The sequence below is a fragment of the Gigantopelta aegis genome, chromosome 9 (genome assembly GCF_016097555.1).
Source record: "Gigantopelta aegis isolate Gae_Host chromosome 9, Gae_host_genome, whole genome shotgun sequence".
Classification (NCBI taxonomy): Eukaryota; Metazoa; Mollusca; class Gastropoda; order Neomphalida; family Peltospiridae; genus Gigantopelta; species Gigantopelta aegis.
The window spans coordinates 56,934,083-56,948,983 of NC_054707.1; the positions used below are offsets into that span (position 1 = coordinate 56,934,083).

The 14,901-nt window shown below is 41.0% G+C and overlaps 1 protein-coding gene across 1 annotated transcript in view; it reads left to right on the forward strand.

Annotated features, from left to right (window-relative positions):
• LOC121381901 (zinc metalloproteinase-disintegrin-like MTP4) overlaps positions 1 to 14,901 on the forward strand; it is a 43,520-nt gene that overhangs the window by 24,218 nt on the left and 4,401 nt on the right. Inside the window, exons 3-14 of the mRNA XM_041511303.1 lie at positions 1,472 to 1,564; positions 1,941 to 2,094; positions 2,955 to 3,075; positions 6,646 to 6,721; positions 7,510 to 7,587; positions 7,975 to 8,123; positions 9,018 to 9,061; positions 9,706 to 9,817; positions 10,325 to 10,495; positions 11,497 to 11,632; positions 12,992 to 13,111; positions 13,555 to 13,606. Of these exons, the coding sequence (XP_041367237.1) occupies positions 1,472 to 1,564; positions 1,941 to 2,094; positions 2,955 to 3,075; positions 6,646 to 6,721; positions 7,510 to 7,587; positions 7,975 to 8,123; positions 9,018 to 9,061; positions 9,706 to 9,817; positions 10,325 to 10,495; positions 11,497 to 11,632; positions 12,992 to 13,111; positions 13,555 to 13,606 (1,306 nt within the window). The remainder of the gene's footprint in view (positions 1 to 1,471; positions 1,565 to 1,940; positions 2,095 to 2,954; positions 3,076 to 6,645; positions 6,722 to 7,509; positions 7,588 to 7,974; positions 8,124 to 9,017; positions 9,062 to 9,705; positions 9,818 to 10,324; positions 10,496 to 11,496; positions 11,633 to 12,991; positions 13,112 to 13,554; positions 13,607 to 14,901) is intronic.

Sequence of the window (14,901 nt, forward strand, 5' to 3'; positions counted from 1 at the left end):
CCACAGAGCCAGCGCGGCCCATTGTGTACCTCTCTGTAACCAGCGAGCCACCGATACCTGTTGTGTACCTCTCTGTAACCACCGAGCCACCGCGGCCTGTTGTGTACCTCTCTGTAACCACCGAGCCAGCGCGGCCTATTGTGTATCTCTCTGTAACCACCGAGCCAGCGCGGCCTGTTGTGTACCTCTCTGTAACCACCGAGCCAGCACGTTCTGTTGTGTACCTCTCTGTAACCACCGAGCCAGCGCGGCCTGTTGTGTACCTCTCTGTAACCACAGAGCCAGCGCGGCCTGTTGTGTACCTCTCTGTAACCACAGAGCCACCACGGCCTGTTGTGTACCTCTCTGTAACCACCGCGCCACCGCAGCCTGTTGTGTACCTCTCTGTAACCACATAGCCAGCGCGGCCTGTTGTGTATCTCTCTGTAACCACCGAGCCACCACGGCCTGTTGTGTATCTCTCTGTAACCACCGAGCCAGCGCGGCCTGTTGTGTACCTCTCTGTAACCACCGAGCCAGCGCGGCCTGTTGTGTACCTCTCTGTAACCACAGAGCCAGCGCGGCCTGTGGTGTACCTCTCTGTAATCACAGAGCCAGCGCGGCCTGTTGTGTACCTCTCTGTAACCACCTAGCCACCGCGGCCTGTTGTGTACGCACACTTCGATACCAGAGAACCAATCAATTTTAAGCTATGTTAATGCCAAACTTCACATCTATATATTGACAGAACGTTGACGCCTTAGCTAACTGACATCGTTGTTGGCCTAACGAAACAAATATGGACTTCGGGGAAAGGGAAATGAGAAGGGAAAGCAAGTTAAACCATAAGATAAGGATCAGGGACTTATAAGATTTTAACGAACATTTTTAACTTCTCTGTCGTGGACAGAACTCTCTGGCAAAGCGAAAGGTTGTGCCCACGACATGCGTGCTTGAACAGTTCTTTGATGGAAGCATGCCAAAAATTACCCACAGCCATATCTTTAACTTTACCTTCGTATTTTAGTGATAATATTATGTGCGAGATTTTATTAACTAACGCCTCGAGTCTAGGTTTTGATGTTTATAAGCAGGGTCCAATTTGCACGGTTTGAAATCGGGTAGGGGTGACAACTTTGTTTTTGCAGCACGCACCCAGAGTTACTGCACCGTTTCGTATCACGTGTGGGGACCGGATGTAGCTAGACATCCTATTTACCCTTTCTCTTTCGAATTAAATGCGTTTTGAACTAATAAGCAAACACTAGGATAATAAAGTAACACACACACTGACCTTGCCAAGATTTGTAATTTAATCAAAACATTAATATATATGTATGTATGTATGTATGTATGTGTGTATATATGTATGTCTTAAAATTAGTGTCGGTGTTTTTAAAGTTTTGCTTTTTCATCCTTCAGAGTAATTATGAAGATATGACGAAGTGAGTTTTGACGAACATGAAGGTTTTCATTTTGTTTTTGTTTTCAGAGTTTCTCGGAATACCAAGATAATATATACGGCGCCTCCATAGCTGTGAAGTGTTATAGGTTGCAGAAAGGGGGCAGGAAACTATTTCACCTGGTAAATGAACACTGTCTGATTTAATAGGAGTACCTATGACTCGGTGTATCTCCGGGTCAGAGGAAGTACGTTAAGTTTACCAGTTTTAATGTTAAAAAACCCATATAATATACAGGTACATAAAGAAAAAAGATGAAAAACCAACAACAAACAAACAAAATCGAATATGAAACAAACAAACACACAAACAAGCAAATAGACAAGGACGCAAGCGAGCAATTAAATAAGTAAAAAAGTAAGTAAATAAGTACGCTAATTAAATAAATTCGACTAATTGGTGGATTAAATTAAAATTTAAAATAATGTATTTAAATTATTGAATGTGTATGAAGATATAAAAACTCCAAGTACTATATAATCACTACAACCACTTTAGGAAGGCACACTGTACATCGAAGGGAAGCAATACCATCTTCAACCAGTGACAGTTACAGATGGCCCTCGACAAAACTCGCACCAATCCACTATCAGTAGAGAATTTTTCTTCAAAGAAGAATGGCAGTTATCTCCCTTTATCAACAAATCATCAAGTAAGTCGAAGAGAATAACTATTTACCTACCGCAGCTTACAGCAAGTGGGATGGTAGTACTATAACCATGGCACAGTAAAATATACTTTCCCCCATGTTACATAAATAGGACACCGGTAAAGCAAAAGAGCGCTTCCTTTTTGGATTTTTTTCATTTTTATTTGTTAATTTATTATTAATTAATTAATTAATTATTATTATTATTATTATTATTATTATTATTATTATTATTTTTATTTTTATTATGATTATTACTATTATTGGGGGGGGGGGGATGGTGGGACAATGCCCTCTTGTCCCTTTAATTACGGCCCTGAAAATCTAAACATGTAGGCTTTATACAGAGACTAATATACATGGAGATTTGCTTGCAGAAACGAAATGTGTACAGCAACTACCAATTATAAGCAGATCAGTTTGCTGTTAATTCTGTTTAGTTCGAATATAGGCCTATATAGAATAACTAGTTAATGACGTCGGATATCCTGTGAAGGTAGGAATGGGAATTTCTCATTCGGCCTGAACAGGATAAAGCAGATATCCGACGTCCATTAACTGGTTAATATTTTTATCCTGCAGACCATAAAAAATAAGGGGAAAACTATTATTTCTGTTATTTCAGCCAACGATGACCTAGAGGTCAACTGAGCGATTTTGTAATGTAGCTATGCGTGTGACGTCATATGAGTAGTAGCAGAATATGACAATAGAAACGGTGGTTGCAGGATAAAAGACAAAACTGTTTACCAGGTTAATTGCGGGACGTAGCCCAGTGGTAATTTTCTTTGCTTTTATTGCAATCGTTCAGGTCAGTTGATAACAACAAGTAGTAAACCAAAGCTATTGTTATTATTCCACAGGGATTAACAATTTGATAGGTCCTCAGCACGAACCCGGGTCTCGTGTCCGCCGAGCTGGTGACAGAGTTCCTGAATACAACGTTGACGTGCTTGTCGTGGTCGATTATTTAGTCTTCCGTGAGTGAGTATTCATAATGAACCCCCACCCCAGATCCGCCACTGTCCACCCTGTAGATAGATCTCCGCTTTCTCCCACCCTGTAGATAGATCTCCGCTTCCTCCCACCCTGTAGATAGATCTCCGCTTCCTGCCACCCTGTAGATAGATCTCCGCTTCCTCCCACCCTGTAGATATATCTCCATTTCCTCCCACCCTTTAGATATATCTCCATTTCCTCCCACCCTGTAGATAGATATCCGCTTCCCCCCACCCTGTAGATAGATATCCGCTTCCTCCCACCCTGTAGATAGATCTCCATTTCCTCCCACCCTGTAGATAGATCTCCGCTCCTCCCACCCTGTAGATAGATCTCCGCATCCTCCCACCCTGTAGATAGATCTCCGTTTCATCTACCCTGTAGATAGATCTCCGCTCCTCCCACCCTCCAGATAGATCTCCGCTTCCTCCCACCCTGTAGATAGATCTCCGCATCCTCCCACCCTGTAGATAGATCTCCGTTTCATCTACCCTGTAGATAGATCTCCGCTCCTCCCACCCTCCAGATAGATCTCCGCTTCCTCCCACCCTGTAGATAGATCTCCGCTCCTCCCACCCTGTAGATAGATATCCGCTTCCTCTCACCCTATAGATAGATCTCCGCTTCCTCCCACCCTGTAGATAGATCTCCGCTTCCTCCCACCCTGTAGATAGATATCCGCTTCCTCCCACCCTGTAGATAGATCTCCATTTCCTCCCACCCTGTAGATAGATCTCCGCTCCTCCCACCCTGTAGATAGATCTCCGCATCCTCCCACCCTGTAGATAGATCTCCGTTTCATCTACCCTGTAGATAGATCTCCGCTCCTCCCACCCTCCAGATAGATCTCCGCTTCCTCCCACCCTGTAGATAGATCTCCGCATCCTCCCACCCTGTAGATAGATCTCCGTTTCATCTACCCTGTAGATAGATCTCCGCTCCTCCCACCCTCCAGATAGATCTCCGCTTCCTCCCACCCTGTAGATAGATCTCCGCTCCTCCCACCCTGTAGATAGATATCCGCTTCCTCTCACCCTATAGATAGATCTCCGCTTCCTCCCACCCTGTAGATAGATCTCCGCTTCCTCCCACCCTGTAGATAGATCTCCGCTTCCTCCCACCCTGTAGATAGATCTCCATTTCCTCCCACCCTGTAGATATATCTCCATTTCCTCCCACCCTGTAGATAGATATCCGCTTCCCCCCACCCTGTAGATAGATATCCGCTTCCTCCCACCCTGTAGATAGATCTCCATTTCCTCCCACCCTGTAGATAGATCTCCGCTCCTCCCACCCTGTAGATAGATCTCCGCATCCTCCCACCCTGTAGATAGATCTCCGTTTCATCTACCCTGTAGATAGATCTCCGCTCCTCCCACCCTCCAGATAGATCTCCGCTTCCTCCCACCCTGTAGATAGATCTCCGCTCCTCCCACCCTGTAGATAGATATCCGCTTCCTCTCACCCTATAGATAGATCTCCGCTTCCTCCCACCCTGTAGATAGATCTCCGCTTCCTTCCACCCTGTAGATATATATCCGCTCCTCCCACCCTGTAGCTAGATCTCCGCTTCCTCCCACCCTGTAGATAGATCTCCGCTCCTCCCACCCTGTAGATAGATATCCGCTTCCTCCCACCCTGTAGATAGATCTCCGCTTTTCACACCCTGTAGATAGATCTCCGCTTCCTCCCACCCTGTAGATAGATCTACGCTTCCTCCCACCCTGCAGATAGATCTCCGCTTCCTCCCACCCTGTAGATAGATCTCCGCATCCTCCCACCCTGTAGATAGATCTCCGTTTCATCTACCCTGTAGATAGATCTCCGCTCCTCCCACACTCCAGATAGATCTCCGCTTCCTCCCACCCTGTAGATAGATCTCCGCTCCTCCCACCCTGTAGATAGATATCCGCTTCCTCTCACCCTATAGATAGATCTCCGCTTCCTCCCACCCTGTAGATAGATCTCCGCTTCCTTCCACCATGTAGATATATATCCGCTCCTCCCACCCTGTAGCTAGATCTCCGCTTCCTCCCACCCTGTAGATAGATCTCCGCTCCTCCCACCCTCCAGATAGATCTCCGCTTCCTCCCACCCTGTAGATAGATCTCCGCTCCTCCCACCCTGTAGATAGATATCCGCTTCCTCTCACCCTATAGATAGATGTCCGCTTCCTCCCACCCTGTAGATAGATCTCCGCTTCCTTCCACCCTGTAGATATATATCCGCTCCTTCCACCCTGTAGCTAGATCTCCACTTCCTCCCACCCTGTAGATAGATCTCCGCTCCTCCCACCCTGTAGATAGATATCCGCTTCCTCCCACCCTGTAGATAGATCTCCGCTTTTCACACCCTGTAGATAGATCTCCGCTTCCTCCCACCCTGTAGATAGATCTACGCTTCCTCCCACCCTGCAGATAGATCTCCGCTTCCTCCCACCCTGTAGATAGATCTCCGCATCCTCCCACCCTGTAGATAGATCTCCGTTTCATCTACCCTGTAGATAGATCTCCGCTCCTCCCACCCTCCAGATAGATCTCCGCTTCCTCCCACCCTGTAGATAGATCTCCGCTCCTCCCACCCTGTAGATAGATATCCGCTTCCTCTCACCCTATAGATAGATCTCCGCTTCCTCCCACCCTGTAGATAGATCTCCGCTTCCTTCCACCCTGTAGATATATATCCGCTCCTCCCACCCTGTAGCTAGATCTCCGCTTCCTCCCACCCTGTAGATAGATCTCCGCTCCTCCCACCCTGTAGATAGATATCCGCTTCCTCCCACCCTGTAGATAGATCTCCGCTTTTCACACCCTGTAGATAGATCTCCGCTTCCTCCCACCCTGTAGATAGATCTACGCTTCCTCCCACCCTGCAGATAGATCTCCGCTTCCTCCCACCCTGTAGATAGATCTCCGCGTCCTCCCACCCTGCAGATAAATATCCGATTCCTCCCACCCTGTAGATAGATCTCCGGTTCATCCCACCCTGTAAATATATCTCCGCTTCCTCCAACCCTGTAGATAGATCCCTGTCTAAATGACAGTGTGCCAGCTAACACAGCTAAACTATCTATTTCTGAAGCTTCAAATCCTAATGTGGCTTCGGTCTCATAAACTCCTTTACTCACATGACTGTGCTTCCTTAGACTTTCATATATTTCCATGGTGTCGTGAAACAAAATAAACTTTCATATATTTCCAAAAATAAAATCCGAAAAACAGGGAAGAAGATTTGGTTCCAATGATGACCTTGTAGCTGCTACTAAAGACCTTTTTGGGGTCCTGAAATAGAATAATCTATCAGAGCTACAATGGCTGAAATAAAAGTAGGTTATCTCACGTATAAATTTAGTTTTTTCGATTTATTATATTTGAGTACATGTTCAACTTAAATGTTTTGTCATTTTGACAAATATGCAAGACTGCAAATGGTTTATATCGTGGAGGATTTGAAAACACACATACATTGTCATTGTGATTATATTATCCTTCTGTTAAACGAACATACGGTTTTGATTTATGGTCTTTGACATGCCGAAATATGTTTTATTTGCAGTTGGCTGTCTCGGACCGAGAATGTGGAAACCACATTTGTAAAAATCAGAGAATATTTTGCTCACGTCATGAATGGAGTAAGCTTATTTATCAGCATTTTAAACATAGAATATTTCCCTTTCTGTTCTGTTCAGTCTGTCTGTCTGTCTGTCTCTCTCTGTCTCTGTCTGTCTCTCTGTCTACCTCCCTCCCTCCCCCCTCCCCCTCTCTCTCTCTCTCTCTCTTTTTTTCTCTCTCTCTCTCTGTGTGTGTGTGTGTGTGTGTGTGTGTGTGTGTGTGTGTGTGTGTGTCTGTCTGTCTGTCTGTCTGCACTGATCCTGAACGACGAAAAGCATTACGATTAAAATTCAGCACGGCTTAATCTCAAATTGTTGTTAGCATATAAAAACGCAACTTAAGAATGTTTTTTTGACTACAATGTAATAATGTGATTGTATGAAAGAGGATGAACTGGAGGTATATTTTTCTGGTTCAGTCCTACACTGATGGTTTGTTTTTGCTGTTGTGGGGCGGGACGTAGCCCAGTACCAAAGTGCTTGCGTGATGCGTGGTCGTCTAGGATCGACCCCTGTCGGTTGGCCCATTGGTGTATTTCTTTCTCGTTCCAGCCAGTACACCACGACTGGTATATCAAATTCCGTGATATGCGCTATCCTGTTTGTGGGGTGATAAATATAAAAGATACCTTGCTGCAATGGGAAAAATACAGCAGGTTTTTTCTTTTATGTAAAAATTATAAAATGTTTGACATTCAATAATAGCCAATGATTAATAAATCAATTTACTCTAGTGATGTGTATATACAAAAACAAAACAAACTTTAACATTTGTTGTTCAAGCCAAACTATCTTTACCGTTTTTACAGGTGAATTTGAGGTATAAAAGTGTTGTGATTGACGGCTATAGAATCAACGTCCATTTAGTCGGGTATATCGTTTCCCAGGTACGTATATTCAGAGATTTTGATTTTATTGTAGTAATCTAGGAGTCACCAGTTATCTAAATGTGAAGTTACAAACAAGTAGAATATAACGACCATGTTGCTGACGAAATAAAGTACTATTAAAACTAGGTGCAGATCTAGCATTTTCTATAGAGGGTGTCTATACTGTTAATGTAGTTGAGTGGCTTTGATAAACAAGACTCCCAATCTTATGCAAAATCAAAATGAATTACTTGACCAAAAATAGGGGACCGGGCCCAAACCTGTATCCGAGCCTAAAATGTATATATTTTGAGATAATGAATTGTTGGATATTTAGTAGAAAAGTAATGATCCATGCGATTCTGTCTTTAATGCATATCATGTTTTATTTTAATTTTAACATAGTCTCCAGACACTTCTCCGTGGACGGAGCTGAACAAAGAGGTTGTGAACGACAAACTTCAGCTGAGTGCCGACAAAGTCCTGGAGTCCCTCAAGGACTGGGTGAACAAGACTCAACTTCCTGCTCACGACCATGTGATGCTTTTCACAGGGTAAATACTCACGACCCTCTGATGCTCTTCGCAGAGTAAATACTCACGACCATGTGATGCTTTTCACAGGGTAAATACTCACGATCCTGTGATGCTCTTCGCAGGGTAAATACTCACGACCCTGTGATACTCTTCACAGGGTAAATACTCACGACCATGTGATGCTCTTCACAGGGTAAATACTCACGACCATGTGATGCTCTTCACAGGGTAAATACTCACGAAGACGTACTATCGTGTTCAGAAGGAAAGGTTAAATGCTGGATTTTTACACTGATATAATTTATTCATAATTTCATATTCCCAGTAGCCATGTTTTTCGTGCTCGGATGTTGTTAAACAATTAATTAATTAATTCATCCATTCGTTCATTCAGAAAGGAAGGTACTGGCATGGTTTCGCGATCGTTTTAGTATGAATCATACTGATTTAATACAGCATAAACTTTACTGATTCAATTCAGATATAAAGTACTGATTTAATTCAGTATATACCGTTCTTATTCACGACAGTATGCCCCATACTGATTCAATTCAATATATAAAGTACTGATTTTATTCAGTTTACATCATGCATATTCAGTTCAGTATTCATTGTTTACATCATGCATATTCAATTCAGTATTCATTGTTTACATCATGCATATTCAATTCAGTATTCATTGTTTACATCATCTACAGGACAAAAGCTTAAGACAGGAAAAAAGCAACAGCAAACAACAATTAAAGACAAACATAAAAACAAAAATATATACTTGATGATACAATAATGTGTTGTATAAAAGTTTTATTTTCTGTTAGTTTCAGTATGTAAATGATTATACCTCTGAATATCTGCTGGTTTCAGTATCTAAGTAATTATACGACTGAATCTCTTCTCTGTTTTCAATTGCAGATATGATCTGTTTGGTGATGACGGGGGATCCAATTACACCACAGGTACAATGTCATGTTTTGTATGATCATATGTACATCGATTCTGAAGAGCTTAGCTATTTGAGCGGGCCTGGGTTTAAATAACAAGGTGTATTTGCAAGACAAGACAAGAATGTTTAACCATGAAATGATATTTGCGAAAATGCTTGCCGCTCCAGGCACGTGTGCAGATGGGGTTTTTGGGGGTCCACCCCCTCCCTCCCGCTTCAAGCAGATTTTCTTTTCTAAACATGTATTTTCCAGAAAAGCATGACCCAATCCAACCTAAAAACTCGCCACAGTCTAAATCCAACTCTGCACAATTTGCCGCACACGCGCCTGCCCTCTACTTCCATATAATACAACAGTGATATGTTTTACCAAAACCAACAGAGAAAGCAAAGCGTCAGATATCTATAACAGTTTCAGATTTGTTGAATGTTTTCAAATAGTAACAATAATAGTGACAACAAAAACAGCAACTAGGGCCGCACCTAGCGGGGAAGGGGGGGGGGGGGGCTTTTAAAATAGGACAAAATACCCCATGTTTTGTAAAATGCCATTTTTGTCAAGTATTATTATACTCTGTTTTTATTTTAACCACCTTCCCCTTGTTATTTAGGCTAGATACGGTCCTATAATGTGAAAAAGGTTTTGGGATTTTACAGGTTTAGCTTTTATTGGTACAATGTGCCAGGGACGGGGACGGAGCGTGTCAGTGGTGGAGGACCACGGCGGGTTCCAGAGCGTGGGAACAGCGGCGCACGAACTCGGTCACAGGTAAATACTTAGTATATACTTAAAATGTACACTTCACGCTCCAGACGTCAGCCGCATGTTTATTATTTGTTTGGGGGAAGGATATGCTCAAGTTTCGCGAACACATAATATCATCACTGTTTTGAAAGTGATTCATAAGTACATTCATTTACAGCTGTCTATAAATATATATATATATATAAATCGTTGTTAAATAAAATAGTTCCATCCTCCCTTTTTCCTTTCTATTTATAAAATGGTTTTGGCGTTGTTGTTTTTATTACTTTTTTCTGTTTTCATATAGCCATTTTATTATCACTAAGAAACAGGAACATAGTCAGATGGTGTACCTATGGAGGGATATACCTGATTAAGGCACGCTAACAACAGCATCTAGGGGGACGTGTTTTTCGGGAGGGGGTTCGATGCCTTCATGTCAGATACGCACACCCGAATCTGTGTATTAAGACATACAAAACACAATTTTCTTAACAGAATGGAGTGTAAAATCTGAATTTTCTTTTCCAGTTTAGGAGCCGAACACGACGGGGACAACAACACGTGTACACCACGTGACCGCTACATCATGGCGGGAGCCTCCTTCAGCGCAAACGTGGCCAACCGCTACAACCCCTGGCACTTTTCACCCTGCTCCGTCCGCTACTTCACCAAGTACATACACACTATGCTCAACAGAACGTGAGTAACTTATAGTGCAGTTCAACAACAATAATTACAATTACAATTACATATCGCAAAACGCGGCCTCCGTTTTGTGACGCTAAAACCAATCCCTCTCTAAAATTGCGTAGGGTAAACTGATCGTAAGTCTTACGATCAGTTTAATACTCACAATACTGTTTTTTTTCTTCTTCTGAAAGTTTTGTTTCAAAAGTTTCATATATACAAATTGTTTTATTATGTAACTTACATCCACCGATAATGTGTGTATTCATAGACCCTTCTCTGAATCATCTTCGCAATTCAAGGTACCATTCCGTGTGGTATACTGCATTTCGTACATTGACATAGTTACCCGCATAAACCGGTCTAGACTACTAGCGCATCACTGACGAATCACATTGTGCATAATATTGGACAAAAAAGAAACATGGCTTCCCTCATCTACAATTTGGTAATGTGGATTAGTACCTTGGCTTGCAAAGACTTCTCAAAGTCAAGAAGTCTGGGTTCAAAATTGACAGATCCTCGTCTAAGGAACCCATCTTCTCTCCGTCTACTGCATCTTCTCTATGCTAAAACCCCTGCGCGTGCTGTAACCTCACCGTGGTGCAGGGGTGTAACATTCTCTTTGAGAATGGCCAATACAGCACAAATTGAAGTTTAGAGTAAAATTCGGTGTCCGTAAAATTCTGTGATATTTGTATTTGTATTTTTGCACAGTTCTTTACACTGTTTTTGTTTAAACCTTGAATTTTTATATTGATGTTGATCATCACTTTATTTATTTGCATTACCATAGTTTAACACCCAATAGCCGATGTATTTTTTCGTGCTGGGGTGTCGTTAAACATTCATTCATTCATTCATTCTATGCTAAAACAGTTATGATATTAATAACGCAGTTAACATCCAAACACCTAAAGGCTTAACATGGTTTATATTCTTAAATTTCGTATAAGTTTACATATTTTATTACATTTCCTCGCAACTTTATTAACTGACGTTGTGATTGTTAGGGCAGAAGCTGCTTGTTTGAAAAATAAGATCGACCCAGTAGAAGTACCAGACGTATCCAATCAGATGCCAGGACAGTTGCTGAAACCAGACGACCAGTGTAGACAGATGTATGGGAACCAGTCCTACATGTGCAGGGTATATACTTCAGAAAATACAGTTTGATTTAGTCTCTAAACAGTTTCCACCAATAATGTTTTGGTTTTTTTTAAATGACCTAAAATGTGTACTGGTATGTAATTTGAAAAGAATATGAAGGACATGCATGCTTGTGTAACGACACAAAGGCCCAATGTATTGTGTTTCCAGGAACCCGACAGTACCTAGAAAAAAAGGCCGATCCTAAATGTTTTTGTATTTAGTTTATTAATTAGTAGGTGAACAGAGTATTTATCAGGATGATTTGTAGGTGTGAATGTTTTTTTGGGGGATAAATGTTTTATTGCCCCAAAATACATTGGTAATGTTAGGATTGGGACTCCTAATTCATCACCTTACAAAATAAGTGCTCAAAAGCTATACTAATACATTTAGCTAATAAAGACATGTTGAAAACACAATATTCTGTACAACAATTTGAAAAAAAATATTTGCTACTATAAAAACACACACTCATGTACGATTACGTCATTAGATGTTAAGCTTAATTTTTGAAAATATATTGTGAGATGTATATTGGGAGCAAGTAATACAGTTAGATTTATAATATACCATTGGATTCCAGAAAACCAGAAACAACAACAAAAAAGAAGAAGAGAAAAGACAACATTATTTTCAACCGAATAAATAAATAAAATATAGATAAAAGAAAATAAATAGCTTATAAATCTATACTTGCATAAAAATTAGACGAAAGGAGAGAGAGAGAGAGAGAGAGAGAGAGAGAGAGAGAGAGAGAGAGAGAGAGAGAGAGAGAGAGAGAGAGAGAGAGAGAGAGAGAGAGAGAGAGAGAGAACTGTAACTAATGAAAGCCTTTTCTCTGTATTGATACAAGTTGATTCTTAAAAAAACACATGTCTCGTCTTTGTAACCCAAAACAACAACTATTTAATGAAATGTTTCTAGATCGACCAATTTTGATCAAATTTGGTCCAGTCACAATTGCGAAATGCAAGAAACTTTTCTGTATTGTAATTAATTTTTATTTTTTTAAACGATTGTACATTTGGTACTACCGCAATATACTTCATCCTGTATATATACTGCTTTGCAAGTAATATAATTAAATTTAACATATCACCTGCCCTGTGATTATCATGTATTTGAAATATTATATCTGTAACTGTACAATGAAGATGTGTAATATGACTACATTCCCCTTTTTAGCAATCCTTGTAGGAGTGAATGTTGGTAATAAGCCGATAAACCTAATTTTTGGCAGTGTGCCGAAAATGCATTTTTTTTCAGGCCTTAGTGCATTTTCATCTACGAATATTTCTATATATTAAATCAAACAAGTTCATGTTAATCACGACATTCTGTTATGTTGTAAAACAGGGTAAGAGTTTCGGAGGTCAGACTGATATCTGCCGAGCGATGTTCTGTCGAAATCCTGCAACTTCCAACAAATGTATTCTTCACACAGCCGCACGGGGGACAACGTGTGCTGACAAAAAGGTATTCAACATTCAAACATTAATCTCCATTGGATAATAGAAAGGAAGAAAGAAATGTTTTATGTAACGATACACTCAACACATATGGCGTCAGACATATGGTTAAGGACCACACAGATATTGAGAGAGGAAACCCGCTGTCGCCACTTCATGGGCTACTCTTTTCGATTGGCAGCAAGGGTTCTTTTATATGCAGCATCCCATCCATTGGATAATAGTCAGGCGCCATGATTATAATTTGACTAAAATTAAATACAGAAATAGAACACGTAATATGTAGGTGATCATTCGGGTTCTTCACTAACAAATATTTGGACTGATCTGACTTATTGCGTAATGGATTTGGTTACTGCTATTATTTCATGATGAAGACAAGCAAAATATATTGGTGGTAAAACTACCAGATGTCTGTCTCTAATGTGAAACATTTGCATTCTTTCACAGTGGTGTATTGACGGCATGTGTGTGTACAACGTAAACGCACCTCCGAGAAATGGTAAGAATAATATTTACTATTACAAAATAACAAATCTTATACAGGCTTTGTATAACCACCACAGAACAATTATATGACATTTTGTGCACAACTGACCAAACATATAGAATATCAGGTTACTACATTTCGATATCGTGGTTACTTTGCGAGGTTTAGATAACGGTGCAACAGGCGAGCTTTAGCGAGCATGTTACACTGTTATCGAACCAAGCCAAAACACCATGATATTAAAACGTAGTAACATGATTCTTTTTTTTTATCATGCAACCCCTTTCAAGTTATATTTTTGTAATATGTTTCAGTCTAAAGCGTTGTAGAAAATAAAGGTATTATCGTGTAGAATCTACTACAGGAAGTCGGTTAATAGCAGGTGCCCGAAAGCATCTTGGGAATGCCATAGCCAGCCAGAAAGTTATCTTTCCAAATATTAAATAAAAATTTAAAATACTTTGATTACATTTCAAAGTCTTTTATGTCACAACATTACAATTTTTGTACCCTTTTCTCTGAAAATAAATGCACGTTTGTGTGTGACCTGAAGAAGATCTGCATCACTGGCTGCTAGTGACTGTCACGTCAGGCGCTGTTCCATTGTAAACATTCTTTGCAGGAAGCTACTTGCTTTTTTGTTTCAAAATGTTTGATTCAAAACGCTGGCTTGTTCCGAATGGGAGCAAATAATGGATAATTAAAAAATAAGAGGAGATTTGATGTTACGGGAAGTATGGATGCTATATTTATTTATATAGTTCAACAATTATTGCATTAAATGTATGTTTGAAAAATTAGGGAACGACATGTCTGAAAAGTGAGCAAACATCCTTCATGCACATAACTCATTTCCTAGTGACCTGATAACACGTAGCAACGCCAAGGTTATTATGCTAGCAACGGATGTGTTATCGGGCAGTAACACAATAACACTTCGAATGATCAAGTAGGGGTTATCACGTCACAGGAAGCATGGTTGCATGACAAATATAATTATTAGTATGCGCAGTGGTTCTGTTTACTTGTATATAACTATGTGGAAAGTCAACATGGAACTGATACAGTGGAGAGGTGCCAACACTGACGTCTTCCTCTCTAACCACTAACAACTCAGACATATGTTTTTGCAGTGGGTGGTCTAGACTGTACATAGACGTTTCAAGGAGGGTTGAATCATGCACCCCGGAAAAAAACATATAACAAAGAAGAAAATTCTCTTTCAGCAGGAGGGGGTGTTTCGAACCCCAGAAACCCTCCCCTAGCGCACACGCCTGCAACTAATATTTAACCCTGTCCTGAACAGA